General features: G+C 38.5%; 1 protein-coding gene across 5 annotated transcripts in view; it reads right to left on the bottom strand.

Moving 5' to 3' along the window:
- Positions 1-22,630, bottom strand: part of LOC150082988 (uncharacterized) — a 1,785,507-nt gene that overhangs the window by 775,997 nt on the left and 986,880 nt on the right. For all 5 annotated transcript variants that reach the window (XM_090377722.1, XM_090377724.1, XM_090377725.1 and 2 more), the window contains one exon: positions 12,286-12,410. In XM_090377722.1, the coding sequence (XP_090233848.1) occupies positions 12,286-12,410 (125 nt within the window). The remainder of the gene's footprint in view (positions 1-12,285; positions 12,411-22,630) is intronic.

Raw genomic sequence — 22,630 nt, 5'->3', positions numbered from 1 at the left:
CCTATTCAGCCTCTGCTTCGGTATCACATGAGTCTTTGTGGGGTCCATTCCTTCGAATTCTGTTAGGGCCTTCTTCCACTCATCCTCTATTCTGGATATCATGACCTCATCTCTTTCCACTTCAGATGCTGTGGGTTGTATTTCTCCTTGCTCTTCCTCCTCTGGTTTGGTGGTGGTGGTATGTTCTTCCTCTGGTTCCGTATTCTTTAGCCTTTGTAGTTGATTGTTCACAGCTTGCTTGATTTTTTCCAAGATTTCAGGAGCTATCAGGTTCTTCATGACAATGGTCCTTCTCTGCTCTGCTATCCCTGTTCACTGACCTGAATATCTGGGAATCATTCCGGCCACTTGGTATGTAGTCTCGCCCTGTAACTTGTCATATCGGTCTCCAGCTTCGTTATTTTGTAATATGCTTGCTTGATGTACGTATTCATTTCGATGCTCCACTTCACTCCACTCCACTTTTTTATTATTATTATTATTATCATCAGCCATATGGTGCAAGGAAGCCTGAGGCTTACCTCAGGCTTCCTTTTTCGCTGCACCAGCAAAAAAAAAAAAAAATTTCTGAGTTACCCTGAGAGAGAGAAAGTGAGAGAGAGAGAGTCAGAAATAGAAAGGGAAGAATGATGATATCATGCTCAGGACCCTGGGTTTGCCAAGCCCATACTCCCCAGATGTGAGCCCCTTTTTGTAATAATTGAGAAGAAAGCAGAAGAGAAATTGCTGAAGTTTAATGTAAAAAAAGCACTTCAGTGGATGGAATCTATCCAATTATATCAAGAATGACAGCAAAAGTTGTTAAGCAATCCTTTAGTGATAATTATGATAGCATCCTTGGATTCAAGAAAAGTTCCCATGGACTGGAGATGGATTCGTGAATGTATACCCAGTTCACTAAGGGGGTTCAAAGAGTGATCTGAGTAATTAATTAGACCTGGTAGCTTAACTTCTGTTTTAGGAAAAATATAATGGCATCACTGGTTAAAGATTCAAGCCTTTGATTCAAGTTTAGGATTTTATACCTGATATGTAAGTAAATCAGTACTGCAAAGGTCAATTTATATGCTGGAATACACAATACTTGTTTTATGATGAAATGAAGGAGAAGGTTGGTATTTATGATATATTTTTTTTTCCTAACAGGTAGAACATTTATATCAGTCATTTTTGACTGATGTTTTAGTCCTGGATTCAGCCTCATTGTCATATTTTTGGCACAAAATTATTATTTCTGTTCCAGTTTTAAGGTTTATTTTTAGTTTCAGGTTTTTACAAGATGATAAATCAGGTTTTACAGGTCTTTTATTTTACATTATTTATTAGTTTGATTTTCATTCTGATAAGATTTTTAGGATTAATTTTGGATAAATTTTGGATAAATTGAGTATAGTGGGGGTACATTAGTGGTACAGCAGTTTATTTCTGTACTTTACTTTCTTCTTGTTTTTGTGGCCTTATTCAGGTTGGTTCGCCATGATTTAGATTGTTGTAACATAGAACCACAGCCACTAAACATTGCCTAAAGATAGAATTCAGGATTTAATGCATGCTGCCTCCTTTCATTTACTAAGACTTTGTGGTGGTTTCTACGGTGAGGTGGAAGCTCAACTAAATAATTTCTGTATATATTTGTTTTTTGTTTTTGATTAAGTTTACAGCTTAGTTTTGAATTTCATACAAATGGAGTATTTCCTAGATAACTCTCAGAGCAGACAAAGCTTGTCTTTGCTAGTTCATAAAATATTCTTTTACTGGTTTCACATTATTTTATTAGTAAATAGTATTAGTAGTGGAAATAATGCAAGAAATCACATGGCATCAGCCAAAAAAAAAAAAAAAACTTCATATATCACTTGTCTAGTTCTATTTTAGTTCTTCATTGAATTTATTCAAAGTACCCACTTCTACAACACCAGACCGAAGTTTATTTGAACAATCAACTACCTGCTGGTTTAAGGCAAATTTCTGTACATCAACCTTATAGCCATCCTTCTTCAATTTAAATTTATGCACCCATATGTGGGTGCATAAATTGAACTTACTCAAGCCATTTAAAGCCTTAAATACTTCAATCAGGCATTCTAGTCTCCTGGCAACAAAATTTGCAGAACCGAAGCTATTCCTGGTTTGAGCAGCATATTTTTCCCCTCACTAGTTTTGTTGCTCTTCTCTGCACCCTTTGCAACAGATTCACATCTATCCTAAAATGAGGCTTCCAGGCTTGTATGCAGTACTCAAGATGCAGCCTAACCCTTTGCGTATACAATGAGATAATCACTTCCTTATCCCTGCTAGAAAAATTCCAATATATCATTGACAAATCACCATGAGTTGTCCAGGTAGCCTGTCTGCACTGCTAAAGGAAATTCATATCTGAATTCACAATTACCCCAGGTATTTTTCATTTTCCATTACACTAAGTGTAATAACACACACAGTTATTATGTTAATATGGGATTACTGCTACTCATATGTAATACTTCGCAGTAGTCAAAGTTAAATTTCTCAGCCAATCTGCCTAATTTTTCTAGCTCTTGTTGCAGTCGCATAACCTGATTAGTGTCATTAAGCACCCTGCCAATGTTCAATTTGTGCAAATACATCATATTAGTACACAGCTAAATTCTGAATTAGCAAATTTTTGCAAAGGCAGCATCATTTAAGTTATATCTCATATTGTGAATACCTTCACAATGAATTGCCATGATATTGCATTACTTCGAATAAGTAATATTGTGGAATTATACTTCATAACCATTTTGCCATCATTACATCACTAGGATACCTAGTAATGTAATGATGGCACCCATCTACTGAAGAAGGGCCAAATAACCCTGAAATGGTGCCATCTGGGTGGTGGTATCTGCTGAGAATAGGTAACAACAGCCTTCTCTTTTGGTGAAGTGATATTGCACTATTTATTCGAAGTAGTGCAATATCAAGGCAACTCGTTGTAAAGATATTCACAATATGAGATATAACTTAAACGATGCTGCATTTGCTAATTCAGAGTTAAGAAGTGTACTAATATGATGCATTTGCACAGACTTGTACGTAGTCTAATTCTCTTGCAGCCTGAGGCATAAGCCCTTAATGCATCTTAGCCTTAATTCATCTTATACACCATCAGGCATCTCTCATATTGTAGAGTTATTCTTCATAACCATTTTTCCATCATTACACCACTAGGTTACCTACCCATCCACCAAATCCTTGAAACGGCCACCGGGGAGAGTCTGATATTCACAAAGTTTCCGAGAATAGGTAAAACAGTCTTCTCTACAGGGAACATTGCCTATTCAAGGAATTTATGAGTTTTTGAGTGGTGTGAGTTGAAGGATTTACTGTCCCTTTCATTCTTCTACACCGTTTCTTTTCTTCTTCCACTCCTACTATAACTTTCCCTCTACATTTTGCTTTTCTAAGTCTAATAGGGACGAGTGGATAGTAGAGTTATTATCCCACACATATACAAACAAGCCTTGAAATGGTGCCATCTGGGTGGTGGTGCCCACTGAGAATAAGTAACACTAATCTTCTCCTTTGCCTTTGGTGAAGCATTACTTATCTGAAGTAGTGCAATATCGTGGCAACTTGTTGTGAAGGTATTCACAATATCAGATATAACTTAAACGATGATGCCTTTGCAAAATTTTGCTAATTCAGAGTTTAGCTGTGTACTAATATGATGCATTTGCACTAACTTGTACATTAGTGGAGGCATATGATGCAAGAAAGCAAGCTTATACAGCATCAGCCAAAAAAAGAAAGGGAAAAAAAAAAAAAACTTCCCATTTCACTGATCCATTTGTTCCAAATGTTTGTCTAGTTCTTCCTTGAATTTATTTAAGCTATCAACTTCCACAACAACAGATGGAAGTTTGTTCCAGCAATCAACTATTTGCTAGCTAAAGGCAAATTTCTGCACATCTATTCTACAACTGTCTTTCCTAAATTTGAATGTATGGACCCTCAGGTTTGTAATCTGAGCAAGAGGAAGAATCCCATCAGCACTGAGCTGGCTCAAGCCATTCCAGGCCTTATTCACCTTAATCAGATCGCCTCGCAAGTGCCTAGTCTCCAGAAGCTGCAATTTGCAAAGCTTAAGCCTTTCTTTGTAAGAGCACTCCTTTGTTCCCCTCACCAGTCTGGTTGCCCTCCTCTGTACTCATTCTGGAAACTCCACATCCATCCTAAAATAAGGCTTCCAGACCTGTATGCACTACTCCAGGTGTGGCTTGACCATTGCTTTATACAAGGGGATAATCACCTCCTTATCTGCTTGCCCAATTACCTCCAGGTCTCTTTCATTCTCCACTACCCTGTTGGTACATTTCTCTGGGGCTACTGCTACCCTACGAGATGATTGGAAGGAGGTGTATAAGGCCTTGAATGGTTTGAGCAGGCTCAATGTTGATCGGATCTTTCTGCTTACTCAGATTAAGAACCTGAGGGGGCATAGATTCAAATTGAGGAAAGACAGTTGTAGAATAGATGTGCAGAAGTTTGTGTTAGTCAGCGGTTAGTTGATTGCTGGAACAGACTTCCATCTGTTGTTGTGGAAGTTGATAGCTTAAATAAATTTAAGGCTGAACTAGACAAACATCTGGAGTGACCAGATGGGTGAAACGGGAAGGGTTTTTTTTTTTTTTTTTGGCTGATGCTGTATAAGTATGCTTTCTTGCAACATATGCCTCAACTAATGCTAATGCTAAGTGGCAGTGATCACAGTGGACTGATGTGAGATTTACTTAAAGGTGTAACTACCATCAGGGATAAAGGGAAGGGTTTTTGCTTTCATAAAGGTGACTACAGTGATCTCAGACAGTTTTTAAATTCTATAAAGTCAGACCAATTGATGGTGTTACCAACAGCAAATACTAAATGTGAAGCATTCAAGGAATAAATGTGCAAGCTACTAGTCTTTTCATACCAACTAAGAAATGTTGTTCATGGTTTAGCCCTAAATGGATGGCAAATGAACTAATAAGACAAGTGGAAGAATAGAAAAATGCATGGGATGCATATAAATTATCAAGTAACACAGAAGCCTATGGTAGATATAAGCTAGTCTGTAATAAAGTCACAAAGGAGATTAGGCAGGTGAAGGCAGATTATAAGAAATATTTGGCAATGGAAAGTTGAACCAATTGATATTGGTTCAACTGTTAATGATCCTACTCAGGTAGCTGACAAACTGAATCAGTATTTTGTATTTATATTCACCCATGAGGAATTCTGTGGAGAAGTGGATGCCAGACGTTTATCAAACTAACAGGGAGCTAAATTATTTTTTAATAACTGAGAGGAAGTTGGAGTAGAAATTGTTGAAGTAAAAATATAAAAAAAGTAGCTGGGGTGGATGGGATCTATTCAGTTATATTAAAGGAGGTAGAAAAGTAAGTAAGCAAACCCTTAGCCATAAATATGAGAGAATCCTTGGATTCAGCAGACATCCTGCTGACTGGAGAAGTGCAAATGTATCCCGATGGATTCACTGGTTAAAGATGCATTGCAGGATCATCTAGACAAGACTGCAGTAATAATTCAGACACAGCATGGGTTTGTTAAGGGGAGGTTTCGCCTGACCAATTTGATTGGATACTATGATGTGGTCACAAAGGAACTGGATGCAAAAAAATAATTTTGATATCATATACTTGGATTTCAGGAAAACTTTTGATAATATCGCACATGGAAGACTACTGTACAAATTGGAGCAATATTGGAGAAATATTTATGTTTCGGTAACACTCGTCACTGAAACATAAATATTTCGTAGATAACGCTCGTTACTGAAACATAAATATTTTGTAGATAGCACTCATAGATTTCATAGATAACACGTGTTACTGAAACATAAACATAGCGTTATAACTGTGTTGGGATACGAGTTTAGGATTTAATTTTGTACTGAACTTGAAATTTTATTGAAACTAAATCGAAATCATGACTCAAACCAGAGCAGCAAAGGAAAAGGCTCAAGCTAATAGGAATGCTGTGGCTCAGGGGAGAACTGAGGGGGCAGTTGCCCTCTGAATCACAGCCTTTTAAGATGCACTATTTGCTTGATGTTTGCGGAGCAGTCAGGTATGGGACATGATACTGCCATGGGGGATGTCTTTGTATGTGCACGATGCAAGGAGTGTAAGGAAATCAGGCGACAACTCAGCGTTGTTATGGGCCTATATGAGAGCTTGAAGGACAGGGTGGTCGAAGGATTACAAGTGAGGGGCCCATCAAGCTCTCAGCTGCCCACACCAATGCCAGAGCTTGCACTGGTCATCGCGCAACACAGCGGCAACCCCCAAGGCAGAATGCGCTGGTCCCAAAGGAACTAGTAGTTGTTGGTGACTCTATTGTCAGGGAAACGGGAAACATGCTTTGTAAAAAGGATAGGTGGAACAGGACCAGGGTATATCTGCCAGGGGCAAAGGTTGATGACAATGTAGAGCGGATATCATCTTTTAAGGGTGATATAGTTGTACACGTTGGCACTAATGATATTAAGAGTAGGAGACCGGCGGAATTACTTAACAAGTACAGGTCACTGATGGAAAAAAGCTGTGAATTAGGGTTGAATTTGAAAGTGTCTGCAATTCTGCCCAGACACGACAGGAGGGAGTATATGATGAGAGCCCTGTCGATCAATTCGGCCCTGGAAAGATTGTGCAGGGCTCAAGGGGTAGAATTTTTTTCAACCTGGTCTGTACTTGATAACAGGAGAGACTGCTTCTACAGGGATGGGATACACTTAAATAGAAAGGGTGCAAGAATGTTTGCTGATGCTATCGAGGCAGTGTTAGGTGGGTCGGAAAACTGCTAGATTGGGGGGATACAAGGACTAATAGATTAACAGTAGCCACTGGCAGAGGAGAAAGTGATTCTTGCACTCCTTCTATTGGAATGAGCAGCAGCCTGGAAAATAAATTGCAGATATATATATTTCAGAGACTGCTGGGAATCATGGGGGTACAAGTGAACACATGGGTTGTGTTAGGGTGGCTAAGAGGAAGAGCAGGTGCATGTATACTTGCATGTACACCAATGCTAGGAGTTTAGTAAATAAATTTGATGAATTTGAGGTATTGCTCAAAATATCAAAGGCAGATATTGTTGGGATTTCAGAGACATGGTGTCACACAGATATAAGGAATGCAGAACTGGAATTTGGGGAGTATAATGTCTACAGAAAGGATAGACAGGATAGGAAGGGAGGAGGGGTTATGCTATCAGTTAAGAAACACATAAAATACAAGGAAGTGAAGCCAGTCGACATCGCTGGACAGGGCAGTGTCGAGTCAGTTTGGTGTGACATAAGCATTGGGAGATCAAAATTGAGAGTAGGAGTGTGCTATAGGCCTAATGACTCTGATGAGTATAATAAGAAACTGTACAGAGAAATAGAGTGGGCCAGTAAATCAGAGAGTCTTATAATGGGGGATTTTAATTTCCCAGATACTGACTGGAATTTGGGGGATGGTCACTCACACACTAGCAAGGCTTTTGTGGATTTATTGGATGATTGTTTTCTACATCAGCATGTTCGGGAGGCAACTAGAGGGAGTAATACCCTTGATTTGATTATCAGTAGTGATTCTTCATGCATTAAGAATCTGCAGATAAATGAACCACTAGGTGGCAGTGATCACAGTGTTCTGAAGTTGGAGTTACTCAAAGAGGTATCTACCATTAGGGGTAAAGGGAAGGGGTATTGCTTTCGTAAAGGTGACTACGATGGACTGAGACAGTATTTAAATTCTATACAGTGGGATCAACTGATGATGTTACCAACAGCAAATTCAAAATGGGAGGCATTCAAAGAACGTATCTTGGAAGCTAGTAGGCTTTACATTAAGAAATATTGTTCAAGGTTTAGGCTTAAATGGATGTCAGAAGAACTAATAGACATATGGCAGAGAAGAAAATTGTGCGGAATACATATAAATTAAAATGTGACACAGAAGCCTATGATAGATACAAGTTGATCTGTAACCAAGTTACAAAGGAGGTTAGGCAGGCGAAGGCAGATTACGAGAGATCCTTGGCAAGGGATGCGAAGAAAAACAGCAAAGAGTTCTTTACTTATGTAAACTCTAGAAGGAAGGGGATGAATCAGATTGGTCCACTTGATATCGATGGATCAACTGTTGATGACCCTGCTCAGTTAGCTAAAAAACTAAATGAATATTTTGCATCGACATTCACACATGAGGAGTTATTCAGCGAGGGGAATGCCAGAGGTGTATTCAACTCTAGCAGTAAGCTAAAGAATCTTGTAATAACTGAGAGTAAAGTGGAGGAGAAATTGTTGAAGATAAACACAAGAAAGGCACTCGGGGTGGATGGGATCTATCCAGTTATATTAAAGGAGGCAGCAAAGGAAGTAAGCAAACCCTTAGCCATAATTATGAGAGCTTCCTTGTACTCAGGGGAGGTACCCATGGACTGGAGATGTGCAAATGTGACCCCAATTCACAAGGGAGAATCAAAGGCTGACACAAGTAATTATAGACCTGTGAGTTTAACTTCTGTTCCTGGAAAATTAATGGAGGCACTGGTTAAAGAAGCACTGCAGGATCATCTAGACAAGACTTCAGTTATAGCTCGGACACAGCATGGTTTTGTTAAGGGGAAGTCTTGCCTGACCAATTTGATTGGATATTATGATGCAGTCACAAAAGAACTGGATGCAGGGAATATCTTTGATATTATATACTTGGATCTTAGAAAGGCTTTTGATACTGTTCCACATGGAAGACTGCTGCATAATTTGGAGCAGTGTGGCATTGGAGGCAAATTGCTGCTATGGATAAAGGGGTGGTTGAGGGGGAGAAGACAGAGAGTGATAATTAATGGACACTGCTCTTCATGGACTATGTTATTAGTGGAGTCCCTCAGGGTTCAGTATTGGGTCCTTTATTGTTTTCTGTATTTATATATGATATTGATGATGGTATATCAAGCTTAATGTCCAAGTTTGCAGACGATACAAAGGTTGGCAGGGTTGTCAAGGACACTACTGACACTATGCGGCTGCTGCAACAGGATCTGGAAAGGTTGAGCAGATGGGCTGAGAGGTGGCAAATGAAGTTTAACATTGACAAATGTAAAGTACTACATATGGGAAACAGCAACCCCAGAGCAACGTATCAACTCTGTGGTACTACACTGACAGTGGTAGAGAATGAAAGGGACCGAAGTTCTCTGAGCAGTGCAGATGGGCTGCAAGGGTAGCTCATGGTGTCTTGTCAATGATATATAGGAACTTTTCTAGCAGGGATAAGGAGGTGATTATTCCCTTGTATAAGGCAATGGTCAGGCCACACCTACAGTACTGTATACAGGCCTGGAGGCCTCATTTCAAGAAGGATGTAGAGCTGCTGGAACGAGTACAGAGAAGGGCAACAAGATTAGTGAATGGAACAAAGGGGTGCTCTTACGAAGAAAGGCTTAAATTTTGCGAATTACAGTGTCTGGAGACTAGGCACCAGCGAGGTGATCTGATAGAGGTGTATAAAGCCTTGAATGGTTTGAGCATGCTCAATGCTGATGGGATTCTTCCTCTTGCTCAGAATAATCACCTGAGAGGGCATAAATTCAAATTGAGGAAAGACAGATGTAGGATAGATGTGCGGAAATTTGCCTTTAGCCAGCGGGTGGTTGGTAGGCGGAACAGACTTCCATCCCTTGTCGTGGAAGTTGATAGCCTAAATAAGTTTAAGGCTCAGCTGGACAGGTATTTCGAACGAACAGAGGGGTGAAGTGGAAGTGGTTATTTTTTATTTATTTATTTTACTTTATTTTTTTTTTTTGGCTGATGCTGCATAAGCTTGCTTTCTTGCATCAAATGCCTCTACTAATGCTAATGGCATTAAGGCATGTTGGTACAATGGATAAAAGTGTGGTTGAGTAGGAGAAGACAAGGAGTGGTACACTGCTCTTCATGGACTAATGTTTAGCGTTTTTGATTTGGTAGAGGCATATTGTGCAAGAAAGCAAGCTTATGCTGCATAAGCCAAAAAAACCCTCCCATTTCACCCCTCCATTTTTTTCAAATGCCTGTCCAGCTCAGCCTTAAATTTATTTAGGCTATCAACTTCCACAACAAAAGATGGAAGTCTCTTCCACCAATCAACTACTGGACATGTTATCAGTGGAGTCCCCTAGGGTTTGGTGGTGAGTCCATTATTTTTTTCTATATTTATCAATGATACTGATGAAAGTATATCAGACTTAATATCCAAGTTTGCAGATGATACAAAGATTGTTAGGGTTGCTAATGACAGTATGCTACAACTGTCAACTTTTCTGCCCAACTTTTCTAGATACGATAGCATCTAGAAAAGTTGGGCAGATGGGCTGAGAAGTGGCAAATGAAGTTAACATTGACAAATACAAATTACTGCCTATGGGTATAAGTAACCCCAGAGAAATTCATCAACTCTGTGATACTACGCTCAAGTTTGTAGAGGATGAAAACGACCTGGGGGTAATTGTGCAGTCAGTTATGAAGTTTTCTGAGCAGTGCAGACAGGTTGCCAGAGCAGGTCATGGGGGTCTTGTCAATGATATAGAGTAATTTTGCTAGTAGGGATAAGACAGTGATTATTCCTTTGTATATGGCAATGGTCAGGCTGCAACTTGAGTACTGAATATCTGGAGGCTTCATTTTAGGAAGGATGTAGAGTTGTTAGAACAAGTACAGAGAAGAGCAACAAGGTTGGTGCGGGGTACGAAGGGGTCCTCTTAACAAGAAAGGCTGAATGGCTTAAGTCCTCATTGAGGTGTATAAGGCCTTGAGCAGGTTGAGCCGACTCAGTTCTGATGAGATTCTCCCTCTTTGCTCAGATTATGAACCTAAGGGGGCATAAATTCAAATTGAGGAAAGACAGTTATTATTATTATTAGCTATATGGTGCAAGGAAGCCTGAGGCTTATGCTGCACCAGCCAAAAAAAAAAAAAAAAAAAAAAAATTCAGAGTTACCCAGAGAGAAAGAGAGAGGGATAAATTACCAAGAAAGAGTAGGATGATGATATCCAGCTCAGGATCCTGGGTGTGCCAAGCCCAAACTCACCAAATGTGAGTCCCTGGGATACTTTTGTAGAATAGATGTGCAGAAGTTTGCCTTTAGCCAGCAGGTAGGTGATTTCTGGAACAAACTTCCATCTGTAATGGTGGAAGTTGATAGCTTAAATGTTGTTTGTTTGTTTGTTGTTTGGTTTTTAGGAGCATTAGCAACTAAGGCAATATTGCTCCGGGGATATGTGGTGGTCATTACCTGACCTTTCCGCATCCTCCATATTTGGTGGTCACAGGCTCGAACCTCGGTCTAATCAAGAAGTGTGTGCTACGCACTGTTGCTCCTGCCCACCTGGCTACGGAGGCACCATATAGCTTAAAAAAATTCAAGGAAGAACTGGGCAAAATTTTAGAGCAAATGGATGTGTGAAACAGGTTTTTTTCTTTTTTTTTCTTGGCTGATGCTGTATAAGCTTGCTTTCTTGTATCATATGCTACTACTATTGCTAACTCCAAAGCACGCTTGTCAGGAATGCTTTCAAAGGTGCAAAAGCATTAGAAATTTTCTACACAGTGCCAAGCAGACTTCACAGGAGATCTATCAAAATAGTGAATAAGCTCCAGCATTTCCCAAATATTACTTGAGTCCCCAAACGTTTTGACTACTCCTCATAAAACTAATTAGCCACATTGAAGTGAACTTTATTTCCCATTTTCTTGAAATTCAGATCTGCTACATTAAATAGTTGTAATACAGATTAATTTGGAAATTATGTTATCATTTTAAGCCTAGTTAGGGTTGTTTTTTGGCAAGGTGAATCCCCTTTCCCCAAGGAGATAATTAGTATATTGCTAGGTTTTGTACTAAAAAGATGGATAATACTTTTAATGGAAAGGAGTAGAATAAAACAAAACGTTTTATTCTACACCTTTCATCTCAAGGTTTAGTGTCAAACAACATTCCCTACAAAATTCTATTTTCTTTTTGCGATAACTTTAGTTTTATTTTATACGAATAACAATGCATATCATGTCATAAAACTGTATCTCTCTGGTACTTTACAAGTTAGCTTAGGCAGTAAGTATATTTCTGGTAAACCAAGAAAATGCTAAATGACTTTTTTTTTGGTTAATTACAAAAAACAACAACTACAAAATGATTGTGTGGTTAACGTTGTTTGACATTAAACCCTCGATTTCCAATAGGCAGTAAGAAATTAGTAAAAGCTTGAAAATCTTTTAAATTAAACTTTCATACCTGGTAACTGTGGAGATAAGTAGTCTAATACAGAGTTCCAGATATGTTCAGCTTGGCTATTGTTTTTTGTTAGATTTCCAATTTCAGGTATAAGAGATGTTATATGCTTCAAAAATTCACCATACCTGAAATATAGGAGGAAGAGTTCTATCATTAAAAGAACACACACATGCACGCACGTGCACGGAGCTATGGCTGGCCATAGCTCCGTGCGTGTGTGTGTAACCATTCAAAATCAGCTCCATGTTATAGAATATTTTTCACTCAGAAATCACTTCTTTTTGAAGCCATGCCATACTAATACTAAAATAATGATACCCAGAGAATAAAGTAATATACTAACTATACCCAAACAAGAATAAACTTTCTTGTATTAGACTGCAAGAATTTAGAAAAGTGCAATCTTACCTTTCTGAATGTATTCAGGATATAACATCACTAGAATCTTCATGTATTAATTGTATGAGACGCAGCAATAAAGTTCCTGGACTGGTGCTTTTGCAGTCATGTTTAATGAGTTTGAAAATAAATGGAAGTATATGTTGTAGTTCAAACTTCCTCCAACAGCTGGTGATACAGAGATTGTCAAGTGACAACCAGTTTCATTAGTAGTGTTACTATTCTGTGTCAAGATTTTACAATGAGGCAATGAACAAAAATTGAATTTTTCTTTAACCTGGGAATATATGCAACTGAAATGTATGAAATATTAAAAACTATTTATGTTGATGAAATGTTAAGTCATAATAGTGTGTTGGAATGGTATAAGTGGTTCAAAGATGGATGTGTGGATGTTTGTGATGACCCAAGAAGTGGATGTCTGTCAATATCTTGAAATGAAAACAGAGTTGCAAAAGTTCTGGAAATTGTGGAAAGAGGCAAGAGCCATCATTCTGTGGGTCATAGGACCCACAGAATGATGGCTGATGAGTTTGATATGAATAAGCAAATGATTCATCAAATTCTACACAAAGATTTAGAGAAAAGGAAGGTCTGTGCAAAATTTGTGCGCACAGCCTAACGGATGAGCAAAAGCAACAAAGAGTGTCATTGTGCAAAGACTTCATTCAGACATACCAAGACAATCCTAATTTCCTCAACTATATTGCTGCTGGAGATGAGTTTGGGTGTTTCAGTATGATCCAGAGATGAAGGTTCAGAGCATGCAGTGGACTACAAAATCATCACCAAGGCCCAGAAAGTTTCATTTACAGAAGTCCAGGATCAAGATGATGCTAATTATGTGTTTTTATAAAATAGGGTGTGATTCACAAGGAATTTGTATCTAAAGGGAAGAGATTCAATGTTGAATTCTATATGTGATTCACAAGGAATTTATATCTAAAGGGAAGAGATTCAATGTTTAATTCTACGTACAGGTGCTTCGAACTGGGTGAAGCTGCAATTTTGAGAGAAAGATCGCTGGTCTTGCTGCACACAATGCCCCTACCCATTCCACACTTGTAGTGAAGGTATTTCTGATAAAACATGGCACTATACAGATTAACCATTCCTGATGAAGTCCACTGATCTGGTATCAGTGGACTTCTTCCTCTTTCCCAAGGTGAAATCTGCCTTCAAAGGAAAGAGATTTCAGGATGTTGAGGGCATAAAGGAAAATGTAACCACAAAACTAAACATCATCATGGACATTGACTCTTTTTCAGAAACTTTTAGGATGAGGTAATAAGTGCATTCAGTCAGGTGGTGGATACTTTGAAAAAAAATAAATAAAACAATTTCCAAGCTCCTTCATTTAATTGTTCTTTTAATTGCACCAGTCTGGTAACTTTATTGCTGTACCTTGTGTACAGCGATAATGTGATGACTACTTCTGTTAATGGGGAAAGGGCACCTTTTGCAGGATCTTCAACCATACACTGATGGATCTAAAACAAATACAGTTGCAGTACTGTCCACATCTATTAATTTTAATTTCTCTATTAATTTTACTTACATGGAACATATGGGTACTCCACATATGTTCCATCTAAATAAAGGAACATAAAGGAATCAATACATTGCCTGCATCGACCACCAAAAGACCTTCAATTCAATACCCCATAGCTGGCTGATAAACAGAAATCTATAAAGTCAAACCAACAGTGGCACACTTCCTAGAAGCAACCACAGTGAAATGGAGGAGCACCATCAAGGTTGAAAATCATGGCCAGACCAATCCAGATTAGAAGAGTAATCTTCTGGAATGATGCCCTGAGCTCATTATGGTTCTGTCTAGCACTAAATCCATTGTCCACTATGCTCAATAATGTCAAGTACAGATATACAGCAGGCCCCCGTTATAACGCGGTTCGCTTTACGCTGATTCGCTATAACGCTGTTCTTATATTATAACCTGTATCTGACTATAACGCTGTCACAGATCACTATAACGCTCTTTTACAGATTACATTTTTGACATATTTAACGAAATCGTTTCATTTGATGGAGTCGATAGCTTGAAAATGAATAGCAAAACAGCATCAAAATGTTTCCCACGCCGACTTGAGAAATTTTCCCACGCTTAGTAAAATTTTCTCGCACGCTAATTTAGTTTCAGTACAGTGACTTGTTACGTAGTTCCGCGATCAACATTTTAAAAAATGATCAAGTATATTGCTTGTAATATTTGCGTTATATGCATTTATCCGAAGTCTAGTCATCACTCAGTAGAGTATTAGACATCGTGCGTAACGGAAAGTTTACTTGAACATTGTATCGTAATTAATTCAACCAACGCAGTTACATTTTCGAAGAGCTAATAATGACTGATAGGAATGAAAAAGCAACAATGTCTGGGCGCAGTACGAAGACTATAAATGTAAGAAAAAGACTGAATTTGAAAAGTAAATTAGACGTTTTGAAGCGAATCGATTCCGGTCAACGACAAACGGATGTGTGCCATAATTTAGGACTTGCAACTTTAACTGTAAGAACAATTATAAAAAAATAAAGAATTAATTTTTGCAGCGGGAAAGATAGCTGTTCCACTGCAAGCAACTAGGACTAGGCCGGCTATTAGGATTGAAATGGAAAGACTTTAATTTTATTGAAGATAATATTCCAATGCAGAATTCAGTTAAGTTAAATATTAAAAAGAGAGAGAGAGAAAGAGATTAGCCAATATGATGATCTGAAGAAAACTCGCCTAAAAAAAAAAAATGTGGAACCATTTAAAACTGGTAAGGGCTGGTTGAATAGATTTAAAATCCAGGGTGCAGCCGCAAGTGCAGATCAAGGAGCCGAAACTTTCAAAAAAGAACTTTTGTTAAAATTATTGAAGAGGGGTATTATGTGTTATACTTCTCAACAAGTTTTTAACATAGCTGAAGCAGGACTTTTGTGGAAACGAATGCCTAAAAGAAGTTTCATATTGAAAGAAGAAAAAAACATGCCAGGTTTCAAAGCGGTGAAGGATCGGTTGACTTTATTGTTGGTTGTAACGCTGTGGGGGATTTAAAATTAATCCCCTTTTAGTTTATTTGGAAGAGGGCCAAAGTTCAACTCAAAATCCACACATTTTTCATGATTAAATTCATCAATTAAATTAAATTCATTATTTTAATTGGAATTTTAAATTTACTTTTGATACGCAAGTAGTTACCACATAATTATACGTATGCAATGCAGAATATTTTATATGTGCAAATATTTGAATATTAAATATTTTGACCGACATTTGTGCATCTTTTCATTACTGTTTATTATTCATTAGGAAATATCCTATGGCACTGACCGCAGCTCATAAATACATGTTACCTTATGGGAAAGTGGCGCTCGCTTAGCGCGGATTCACTTAGCGCTCTGTTTTTCCGGAACTAATGATCAGTGTTAAGCGGGGGTCACCTGTACCCTAAAAGTAGGAAGGAAGGACCTGTACATCCCCCTCTCACTTGATATAGATGGACAACATCAAACTTTATGCCTCAATTGAGAATCAACTCCAACAGCTACTCCGGAACACCAAAGAGTTCAATACTGAGATCAGGATGCTATTTGGCCTAGAAAAGTGCAAGCATGATGGATTGCATCAGAGACATCCAGTAGGCCAAAACTATCATCTGAACACTGGTGAAGAGATGGAAAACCACAATAGAGGGAGAGACCTAGTAATATCTGGCTATGAATCAGGTTCACCAGTTAGAACACAAAGAGATCAAGGTCTACTTCACTCAGAAATACCATCTGAAGTGAGGAGCCTGCTAAATTCAAAGAAAACATGGTCAGAGTTATAAACAGCTACACAATCCCAGTACTAACATACTCATTTTGGATCACAGACTGGACCAACACCAAGATGGAGGTGATTATGAGATCAACCAGGGTAATGATGCCAAGTGCCATCGCCACCGCCACCACCCAAAGTTGGCCATCAAGATAATGACCATAGCCCGGAAAGAAGGAGGGACAGGTTTGGCTGACCTCATTGAACAAGGGAAGAAGGAAATTAAGAATGTTCAGGATTACTTCCAAGAAAACACAGTGCCAATCTACCAAGCCATAAGAAAGACAAACATCATACATACATTGTACACACACACACACACACACACACACACACACACACACACACACACACACACACACACACACACACACACACACACACACAAAGATAGAAAGGTTGAAAAAGCATTCACTCCATGGCAGACAGGAAAATGACCTCCAACAAGACTCTAGATAAGGTGGCTTCCAGAGCAAAGCTGATGATCCAGAGGCTTTTCCTGAGACTGAAGGATTCATGCTCACCGTCAGTAAGGTAATCAAAACAAGGAACTACATTGCCAAGAACTATAGAGCAACAGATGACATATATCGACAATGCACATCGCTGGATGGAGGGTGATCACTCAGACTGAATACACACAGAGACATAACCAGGTTGGTCAATACCAGTTGATAAAGGAGCATATATTGTATTACAAGTATCAACCTCAGGCCATACTATAGGTACCTACTCACAAACTGTACTGGGACCGTGCCATAATAACAGACAAGATGATTCCACACAACAGACCAGGTATATCCTTCATTGACAAGAAGGAAATGGTTACCTATCTAATTGACATGCCTAACACAAGTTAGGCATGTCAATTAGGTAGGTAACCATTTCCTTCATATTAATTGTGCCCAATTCCAGGAAACCTATAAGGAAAAGATCAGGAATTATACAGACCTAAGACAGGATGTCAAAGAAACGGGGCATATGGTACAGTTAATGACCATCCTGATAACAGTGTCAGCTAATGGCATAGTGCCAAAGAGACTCTATGAGAACCTAGTAGCAATAGGCTTCACAGAGAACACTTATATGGAGCTCCCAAAAGCAGAAATCCTGAACACCTGTAAGATAGTAAGAGAGTCTTGACCAACAGTAACAATAATAATAGTAACCAACCACCCAATGCACTTTGTAACATTACCTGTCAAGGGCAAAAAAGATTGAAAGATTGGAACATGGAACAACTTGGAAAGCAAGTTGCTCCATGTTCCAAGTTGCAACTTGGAAAGCAAGATGTTGGGATTTCAGGACCTGCTGTGGGTAATCATGCAACCAGTGAATACATGGGTTGTGTGTGTGTGTGTATGAGTAACTAAGGGTAAAAATCATGTGTAGGTACACTAATACTAGGAAATAAATAAATGACTACTTGTAAATAAATGTGATATATTTAAAGTACTGATCAAGTCATCAAATGCAGACATTATAGGGATAGCAGTGACATGGTGTCACCCAGACATAAGTGAAGCTGAATTTGAATATGAAGATTATGATGTATACAGGAAGGAGAAGGATAGAAAGGATGGAGGAGTTATGCTCTTAGTTAAGAAGCATACAGTGGGACCAACTGATGATGTTACCAAAAGCAAATTCTAAATGAGAAGCATTCAAGGAAGCGATCTTGGAAGCTACTAGGCTTTTTGTTCCAACTAGGAAATACTGTTCTAGGTTTAGGTCCAAATGGAAGTCAGATGAACTAATGAGACTCGTGGCAGAGAAGAAACATGCATATAAATAATCAGGCAACACAGGAGCCTATGGTAGATTTAAGCTAGTCTGTAATCACATCACATAGGGGGTTAGGCAAATAAAGGCAGATTATGAGAAATCTTTGGCAAAGGATGCAAAGAAAAATAGCAAAGACCTCTTTACTTATATAAACTCTGAAAGGAAGGAGATGAATCAGATTGGTACACTTGATATCAATGGTTTGGCTGTAGATTATCATTCTCAGATAGCTGCTAAACTAAATGAGTATTTTGCATCTACATTCACACATGAGGAGTTATTCAAGGAAGAGAGGGCCATATGTTTATCAAACTCTAACAGGGAGTTAAATGATTTTGTAATAACTGAGAGCGAGCAAAGTGGAGTAGAAATTGTTGAAGTTAAACATAAAAAAGGAACTTGGGGTGGACGGGATCTATCCAGTAATATTGAAGGAGATGGCAAAGGAAGTAAGCAAACCCTTATCTATAATTATGAGATAATTCTTGGACTCAGGGGAAGTCCCCACAGACTGGAGATGTGAAAATGTATCTCCAATTCACAAAGGGGGGTCAAAGGATAAAACGAGTAATTACAGACCTATTGCTTTGACTTCTGTTCCAGGAAAAATAATGAAGTCACTTGTTAAAGAAGCATTAAAGAAGCATTTTTCAGATAAAGGAACCACTAGTTGACAGTGTACTGATGTAGGATTTACTTAAAGATGTACTACCATCAAGGTAAAGGGAAAGGTTTCTGTTTTCTTAATGTGACTACAGTGGTCTCAGACAGTTTTTAAATTCCATACAGTGGAATCAATTGATGATGTTTAAAACAGCAAATTCTAAATGGGAAGCCTTCAAGGAATTAATCTTGAAAGCTACTTGGCTTTTCATACCAACTAAGAAATACAGTTCAAGATTTAGATCTAAATGGATGTCAGATGAACTAATGAGATATATGGCAGAGAAGAAAAATGCATGGGATACATATAAATTAAAATGTGACACAGAAGCCTATGATAGATATAAGTTGATCTGTAACCAAGTTACAAAGGAGGTTAGGCAGGCAAAGGCAGATTATGAGAAATCTTTGGCAAAGGATGCAAAGAAAAACAACAAAGATTTCTTTACTTATGTAAACTCTGGAAGGAAGGCCATGAATCAGATTGGTCCACTTGATGTTGTTGGTTCAACTGTTGATAATCCTGCTCAGATAGCTGTCAAACAGAATGAGTATTATGAATCTACATTCACAAATAAGGAATTCTGTAAGAAAGGGGAGGACAGAAGTTTACGAAACTCTAACAGGAAGCTAAATGATTTTGTAATAATGGAGAGCAAAGTGGAGGCGAAATTGTTGAAGTTAAACATAAAAAAGGAACCTGGGGTGGATGGAATCTATCTAGTTATATTGAAGGAAGCAGCGATGGAGGTTACCAAACCCTTAGCCATAATTATGAGAGCATGCTTAGATTCAGGGGAGGTCCCCATGGATCAATATCATTTATCAATGATATTGATAAAGACATATCAGGCTTAATATCCAAGTTTGCAGATGATAGAAAGGTTGGAAGAGTTGTTAATGACACTAATGACAGTACACTGATGTAACAGGATCTAGAAAAGTTAGGCAGGATCTAGAATAGTTAGTGAGAAGTGGCAACTAAAGTTTAACATTGACAAATGCAAAGAACTGCATATGGGTAGCAGTAACCCAAGAGAAACCTACCAACTATGTGGTACACTCAAGGAGGTGAAGAATGAAAAAGACCTGGAGTAATTGTGCAGTCAGAAATGAAGTTCTCTGAGCAGAGCAGATGGGTTGCCAGAGTTTTGTCAATGACATATAGGAATTTTGCTAGAAGAGACAAGGAGGTGATTATCCCCTTGTATAAGGCAATGGTCAGGACACACATTGAGTACTGCATACAGGTATGGAGGCTCATTTTAGGAAGGATGTAGAGTTGCCAGAACAAGTACAGAGAAAGGCAACAAGATTTGTGAGAGGAACAAAGAGGTGCTCTTACGAAGAGAGACTTAAGTTATGCAAGTTGCAACATCTGGAGAATAGGAGCACCTGAGAGGTGATCTGATTGAGGTGCATAAGGCTTTGAATGGTTTGAGCACGCTCAATGCTGATCGGATACTTCTGCTTACTCAGATTAAGAACCTGAGGGGGGGCATAGATTCAAATTGAGGAAAGACAGTTGTAGAATAGATGTGCTGAAATTTACCTTTAGCTGGTGGGTAGTTGATTGCGGGAACAGACTTTCATCTGTTGTTGTGGAAGTTGACAGCTTAAATAAATTTAAACTAGACAAACATTTAGAGTGATCGGATGGGTGAAATGGGAAGGGTTTTTTTTTTTTTTTTGGCTGTTGCTATATAAACTTGCTTTCTTTCAGTATATGCCTGAACTAATGCTAATGCTAATTGCAGGATCATTTAGACAAAACAGCAGTAATAATTCAGACACAGCATTAGTTTGTTCAAGGGAAGTATTGTCTGTCCAATTTTATTGGATACTATGACATGGTCAAAAAGAAACTAGATGCAAAAAATGATTTTGATATCATATAGTTGGATTTCAGGAAAGCTTTTGATACTGTCGCACATGGAAGACTATGTACAAATTGTAGCAGTATGCCGTTAAGGGCAAGTTGCTAAAATGGATAAAAGGATGGTTGAGTGAGAGAAGACAGAGAGTGGTAATCAATGGATACTGCTCTTCGTGGACTAATGTTATTAGTGGTGTGCCTCAGGGTTTGGTGTTGGGCCCATTGTTGTTTTATATATTTATCAATGATATTAATGAAGGTATCTATCCAGCTTAATGTTCAAGTCTACAGATGATACAACAGTTGGCAGGGTCGTTAATGACAATAATGACAGTATGCTGCTGCAACAGGATCTGGAAAAGTTGGGCAGATTGGCTGAGAAGTGGCAACTGAAGTTTAACATTGACAAATGCAAAGAACTGCATATGGGTAGCAGTAACCCAAGAGAAACGCACCAACTGTGTGGTACCACACTCAGGGAGGTGCAGAATGAAAAAGATCTGGGCTAATTGTGCAGCCAGAAATGAAGTTCTCTGAGCACAGCAGATGGGTTGCCAGAGCAGTTTATGGAGGTTTGTCAATGACATGTAGGATTTTGCTAGTAGGGATAAAGAGGTGATTATCCCCTTGTATAAGGCAATGGTCAGGACACTCCTTGAGTACTGCATGCAGGTCTGGAAGCCTCATTTTAGGAAGGATATAGAGTTGCTAGAATGAGTACAAAGAAGGGCAACAAGACTGGTAAGGGAAAAAAGTGGTGACCTTAAGGAAAAAGGCTGAAGTTCTGCAAATCACAGTGTCTGGAGACTAGGCACCTGTGAGGCAATCTGAATGAGGAGTATAAAGCTTTGAATGTATTGAGCAGGCTCAATGCTTATGGGATTCTTCCTCTTGCTCAGATTACAAACTTTAGGGGACATAGAATGATAGACTGAGGAAAGACAGTTGTAGAATAGATGTGCTGATATTTGCTTTTATCCAGTGGATTGGTGATTGCTAGAACAAACTTCCATCTGATCTGTTGTTGTGGAAGCACATTTGGAATGAATGGATGGGTGAAATGGGAAGGGTTTTTTTTTTTTTTTTACTGTTGCTGTATCAGCTTAATTTCTTGCATAATATGCCTCTATTAATGCTAAAGGCAGTGCATCCAGTCAATGTGGGTGACCAGTGCAATATTGAGTCTGCTATGATATAAGCACTAGAGGGGGGAAAAAATGAGAGTAGGAGTATATTATAGGCTTTAATGACTGTGATGAGTATACGAAACAGTTGCACAGAGAAATAGACTAGGCCAGTAAATCAGAATGTCTTATAATGGCGAATTTAATGTTCCAGGTGTTGACTAAAATTTGTAGGTTGGTCACTGATGTGTTAGAAAGACTTGTAGATTTCTTGGATAACTGTTTTACAGCAGCATGTTATAGAGGAAACAAGAGTAAGCAATACTCTTGATTTGCTTTTTAGCAGTGATTCTATGTGCATTAAGAATCTGCAGATAAAAGATTCGATCATTACACATTAGTGTACTAATGTGGAATTTAATTAAAGACATAACTACTGTCAAGGATAAAGGGAACGGATTTTGCTTTTGTAAGGGTGACTACAGTGGTCTCAGACAGTTTTAGATTCTATGCAGTGTGACCAACTGACTAAGAAATAGCAGCAAATTCTAAATGGAAAGCATTCAGATAAGTAATCAAAGAAGCTACTAGGCTTTTCCTAACAAAGAAGAAATACTGTTCAGGGCGTAGACCTAAATGGATGTCAGATGAACTGTTGAGACATGTGGCAGA

This window comes from Mastigoproctus giganteus, chromosome 7 (assembly GCF_048544385.1).
Source record: "Mastigoproctus giganteus isolate SK-2022 chromosome 7, ASM4854438v1, whole genome shotgun sequence".
Taxonomy (NCBI): domain Eukaryota; kingdom Metazoa; phylum Arthropoda; class Arachnida; order Uropygi; family Thelyphonidae; genus Mastigoproctus; species Mastigoproctus giganteus.
This window is presented reverse-complemented; position numbering and strand designations above follow the sequence as displayed.